The sequence below is a fragment of the Montipora capricornis genome, chromosome 1 (genome assembly GCF_036669925.1).
Source record: "Montipora capricornis isolate CH-2021 chromosome 1, ASM3666992v2, whole genome shotgun sequence".
Taxonomy (NCBI): Eukaryota; Metazoa; Cnidaria; class Anthozoa; order Scleractinia; family Acroporidae; genus Montipora; species Montipora capricornis.
The window spans coordinates 33,971,973-33,977,972 of NC_090883.1; the positions used below are offsets into that span (position 1 = coordinate 33,971,973).

The 6,000-nt window shown below is 37.9% G+C and overlaps 1 protein-coding gene across 1 annotated transcript in view; it reads right to left on the bottom strand.

Moving 5' to 3' along the window:
• Positions 1–1,892: 1,892 nt before the first annotated feature.
• LOC138040067 (homeobox protein Hox-C10-like) overlaps positions 1,893–6,000 on the bottom strand; it is a 4,723-nt gene continuing 615 nt past the window's right edge. The window contains 1 exon segment of the mRNA XM_068885860.1: positions 1,893–2,947. Within this exon segment, the coding sequence (XP_068741961.1) occupies positions 2,679–2,947 (269 nt within the window). The 3' untranslated portion in view covers positions 1,893–2,678.

A 6,000-nucleotide genomic window follows, 5' to 3' on the forward strand; every position in this document is an offset into this window, starting at 1 on the left:
GAAATATTTTTTTAACCGAACAGTTATTACTTTAAGTTATCTTTACTGCAGTCTCAGGCAAACGAGAATCGTTTCAGTTACGTTTGATGGATTTAGTGGAGAAAACGCTCTTTTAAAAGGTTCATCAACAAGCTAAAACTTGCAATAAACAAAAAGAGTTAAGTTGTAATGTCCACAATTGGTGTGAAACAAACTAGTATTATTTCCTTACGTCTCACGCCATAAACGATTGATGGTTGATTATTCCCTAGTTTCCTTTGTTAAGGGAACAAAAAAAAAAAAAACACCGGGCGAGTTAATCGTATAACCTAAGAAGTGTTGAATTCAAATACCATATTTGATTAAAGGAGAGGTGTTAAACGACTCGTCGGGCGGAAGACATGGATATCGCCTACGGTTATTCACGTGCACGTCCTCGAAAAGCTTGTCTCCACGGACGTTCATGTATACGAGGAATTATGCGCAACTCACTCACCCCTAGTTTGACTCTAACAACAAGCTATCGCTGTGCACCCCTCAAACTCGCAGCGATGAGCTTATTGACATACCGGTTTAGACGGTGAGAGTTTTACGCCTCACTCAGTACGAAGCCTTCATCCTCCAACTGTGAATATCTCTCAGGTCGTGTTTATACGTCGGATCTTAATTTGCCCCCTCAAACATTCATCATTGAATTAGTTGCTTATTCAGGAAGACTTTTCTAATCTTATTTGAACCTGCTTGACAAGGTAAGGAAAAAATTTCTATCGCTCGCTCGAAATTTTCTGGCGGCGTATTGGAATTTACCACTTCGCGAGATTTCCGTCAAAAATGCGCTTCTCCCGCCAAACCCTCCCTTCCCTCAAAAAAAGGGGAGGCACCGACACTTCGCCACGGGACAAGACCCTGAGAGATCTGTTTAATCTGTGACCTGGTTAATTTAAGGATTATTCCAAGAGATTAGCTCCATCTTTTCAAGGTATCCTAATATTAAATTGTTCAAACCCTCAAGTCGTCATGTCAAAGCATGTTTTTCGCGACTGTTCCCCATATAATTTATTGGCAGAAAATAAAGAGAATCTGACAAAGTGCATCAGTGCTTATTGTGATGAACATGTGGTATCACAAGCTCAGATGGCGTAAGCATGCCCAAAACGTCGCCTCGCTAACAATGAGGAAAATAAAATCTTAAGTGCAGCCTGAGGTATGTTTTTGGTATGATTTTAAAATTCTTCAAAATGTAGTATCAGCTCCGACAATCTTATGAAAAAGGTTCTTGTAAAAAAAGGAAGAATAAATCAACTGAAGAATAACGCTAGATGCTGATATGGGGATGAAACGCTCCTTCAACAGCATAAGTAACAGTAACAGTGGACAATCTTCCTGTCGGTGTACACTACTAAAATCAAATCTACGTTGTATCGGCTCTTGGGCACTTCAGGGCCAAACAGATCATAGTTTTCTCGCTGATAATTTTTTTTATAAAACCATCTTTATCCATCACAAGAAACTAAAAAACGTCCTTATCACCCTTCGTCGGGTGCCATCCCTGTGAATCTCAATAATGCATTACTGTTACTAAATATTTTGAGTAAGTGAATAAAATAATTCTTTCAGAAATTAATTGATAGCTGATAGTTAGCTTCCACGAACTTCCCCGCGAACTGTTCGCTTCCTGAAAGTGCTAGCTGACCTTTTTGAGGGCCAAAAATGGCGAAAATCATGTAGCGTTTCTAAAAACATAGGGGATCATTTTTCTCGGGTTGCGAATCCTTTAGACGATGTGCAGTAACTTGATTGTTTTAGAAACCTCGTAAAGTCTGGGATCGCCAAGCGAAAGACTCGAAATTCCTCTCAGGGTGCCCCTGAATTCAGTCGTCTAGGCCTTTTACGGATAAAAACAAAAATTCTGATAACAGTTACACCGCAGTGTACTTTTATTTTTGTCATTCCTGGACAAGGAACATCTAAAGAAAATGGCAAATGATATACAATCAACGTCTGCATTTATCATAAAATTTCCTCGGTGAATATTTTAATCTTTAAGGCAATGTTGTAAATAATCTATTACAATAATAAATAACAATAACGTAGAATGGGATAACTCCAAAAATTATTTGCATTCATGACTGTAAAATTATAAGCACTCTTATTGTAAAAAGCCATAGCGAATTTAGCGTGAGGTTACCCATTGATTTGATCTGGCAACTCGAGGTACATTTACTGTAAGTTGAAACAATGACTTCTTTTGTCCGTCGGCGTTTTAGCAGAACTTACTATTGAGTGCTATAACTGAACGCCTGTAAACCCAGCTAATGACAGCTGTTCATATCTTTCCTGGCCCGTTTCCAATTGCACTCATCTCAAAAACAGTACGCCATGGGAAACAGCACGAAACGATAGCATACGATCTGCCATACTTTACAGAACTGAAACACAGATTCTATTAAATTGTCTGAGATTTGAAAAAAAATTAATTTCTTCATATTTGGTGACAAGATTGCTGTTTACAGACGAGCCCGTGAATTTTGAAAACGTTTGTGGCACTTTTCTGCCATGTGATCGTCAAATAACATAAACGAATAATTACTGGGTCTTAAGTTATGACTCTTTTGGTACAGATCCTTAAAATCATCTTGGCAATTAACTCCGTAAATTTGCGCTCATTTTCCAACTCTTTCTTCACAGCCTACTATTGTTCAACAGATGTCTAAATCTATCTGATCAACAGTGGTATTCTTTCTTGGAGGTATTCCCCCACGGATTCGTTTCCATTTCATTCGCCTGTTCTGGAACCAAACCTTGACTTGTCTCTCCGTCAAATCCAAGCTGACGGCCACTTCATAACGCCGAAGTCTCGTCAAGTAGTTGTTTCTCAGGAATTCTTTCTCCAATTCATGGAGCTGATATTTGGTGAATATTGTTCTCTCTTTGCGGGATTTGTTCTTGTTTCCTTCCGTCTTTTCGTCTAAACAATACAATGGAAATTTGATTCATTATTTGTTCATTAGGCTACAATTATTTTTAGGTTATATCTACAAACGTTTTACGACTAGCCAAAAACAATTGCTTGTTTTGACCACTTGAGAACCGTCCGCCATATTTCTGAAAACCAGCAACTGAGGTCGAAGGAATTCTCGAGGTATACAAGCACCAAAGGAACCGTGCGAATTTAGTTGGGGTGTGGTTTTCGTGGAAGATTTGTTAAATTGAATCTCAACCAAACGCCCGAGCTTGGTTTGTAAATCAGATGAGTTTGTTAAAGGTTCGGTTAAGTTCCACTGTAATCGGCCAAGAAATTAGAACTTAGCACCTTTTAAAAACCACTGATATTTTCAGTTAAGATGGGCAAACCACATGCATGTTTCACTTCAATGGTACCCTGGGTTCCAGAGGATATTTTTTTTCTTATCGATACTGATCCGCGAACCATCAGTATCGATAAGAAAAAAATATCCTCTGGAACCCAGAGTACTTCAGTGGGTGCCGTATGTTTTAAAAGTGCCAATTTCAGCTGTTATCCTGATTATTTAAAACTGACCCATCACTTTCGGGAGCTTTGCAAAGAAGGCGAGAAACATTGCTTTACAATCAAAATTGGCTTTGTTTCAAGTTTTGCTGCGATAGTCTCATCCAAGGTATTCAGCAGTTAATTTCCATTTACGACGGGCGAAGCGTTCCGTGACTAGATCCCCAAGAATGAAGTTACAGTAAAGAAGTAAAGATATGGAAAATAAAATATTCAGTGTCCTTATGCCCACGATGAAGATCTGAAGTTGGTAATTTATTCTGTTTTTTTTTTTCAGAAGACGTCAAATAAATGTACAAAAATGCATCATTGGTGCAGGTGCAACAGAATTGTTTGATGATCCTCAAGTTTTTTCGTTATTGTTGAAAGCTGGTTTTTACTAATGATGAAGTAGCTAGGATTTTGAGCACGCCGTGCTTATGCTTATGTTCCATCCTTGAAGTTTTAAAGGACAGAATTGAATGTTCTCCTCGTTCTTTACTTGGACTTGCTGTGGAAAGCAAGGCTCCGATGAGGCCGATATTGACTACCAAAGTCTACCTGAAAGGGTGCGTTCGATTGACCCTATAATTCCGGAATAAGAATACGTGGTGTGATGATTTAATATGTGGCGTTTTGGAAGCAACACAGGAAAATAAAGATGTGTTTAAAATAGCATTTTAGCCAGTGTTTGACAATTTTAATGTGAATCTCCGTAAAAACGAAGGATTTTAAACTTCAATTCTATATTTTCCTATTCCGGAATACGGTCAATCGAACGCACAGTAGGTGTGCGGCTTTTTCCTCTAAGGGCATATGTTTCACCTCGGAAGGGTTCACCCTAGTTCTCCAGTGGTTTTCGGGAAAATTTGCAATTTATCTACAATTTAAATGTGAATAGCTTAAATTCATGCTGTAATTGACTAAGGAATTTTCTACAATGACTAAAGAAAGCGCCGCTGTTTGCTGGGACTACAACAGATGACAATAAATTTAAAGGAACTCCACCCCATGATCGGCACTGAACTACTGTAGCTCCTTTTTCCGCTTTGCTCATGTCGTTGTTACAGACTCTTGTCTCCTCCGGCAGATCACGAGCAACTCAGTACACTTGATTGTCGCTTGCAGAGATTTCAGACTGAGCTCACATTTGAAGTAGAAATATATAGGTTTTTTAAATGAAAAGTTGCACCTAACTTCGACTTTTTTTAGCCCTCGCGAAACGTATATCATTGAATACATTCCTCGATTAGAGTTTACTCTCTCATAAGTTTCTTTTTATCCGAATTTCCGCGACATCGTTTTCGATTCTGTTCTTGCTTGATTTAAGTTGATCAGTTTTGTTTGAAAAAAGGACAGAATTTGCACAACTTTTCTAACTAAGGTTGAGCAAAGTCAGCTCCCAGTAATAGATGAGAATATCTTCTTAACGAAATCCCCGACATCGGTTGTATTCTTTACTAAATGAACGCGATCAATTCTTTGATAACTCATATACAAAATTCATTTTCTTAGCCTCAAATACTTCGTCCACCTTTTTTTGTCTTAAGTACGTTTCTATCCATTTAACCATAGCTCTGCTGCACCAAGAAATATTACATACGCACGCTATGAAGCGCTTATCTTTTTAACTCTTAATTTCTTTCTCGTTGCTTCCCTCGGTAAAAAAGAGTGAATATTACATTTTTTGTGTATGAAGGCCGCATTGAAGGAATTTAGACGATGAAATTTCCCTTCGTAGCGAATGTGTAATTCACTAGTTTTGCTGAGAAATTTTGAAGACGGGAGTATGGTTCGTGAGGCGGCTACTGTGCGAACCTATTATTTGTAAATAACGGCAATTAACTAACGGGAAAAACTTTGTTATCACAAAGAAAAATTAGTCGTTTAATTCACAGAAAGAACGATTCGCCCGCGCCTGACAAATTTTTGAATCACTATGATGGTGACATTGAACCAATCATTTCAAATGGAATGCTACTTCGTAGAATGTTAGTAATTCGTCTTGCCAATCTTATGATACTTTATAGCGAAATAGTCAAATAAGAGAAGTATATTAAATACTTAACTAAGTGCCGTCCATGCTTAACGAGTTTTTTAAATTAACTTATGAGGAGATAGCGCCGGAGTCCATTTTTTTGTATGTCAATCATTTTATTCCCACATTCGCTAACTCAGATGAAAATGGACCAGTTTTCATTTAACACTGACGAATTGTTTGCAGGACCGTGAACTGAGAGACATCAGATAAATACGAAATTTGAAAGGTCTGTGTGGTGGAAAACTGAAGGTTTGACTCTAGTTTCCGAACATTATTTCTGAAATAAGATACTGTAGGTGAAACTTAGTTTCTGAGAACTGAAGACTCTATGCAGTCGTTTAAGAGTTCACAAAGTCGGCTTAAAACAACACTTGAAGCAGAAGATACAGGAAATTCTAAGTTAGTGTTTAAATATACTATCGAAAATCAATTATCGTCTGAGCAGTCTTAGCTTAATTCGCTTATAAAATAA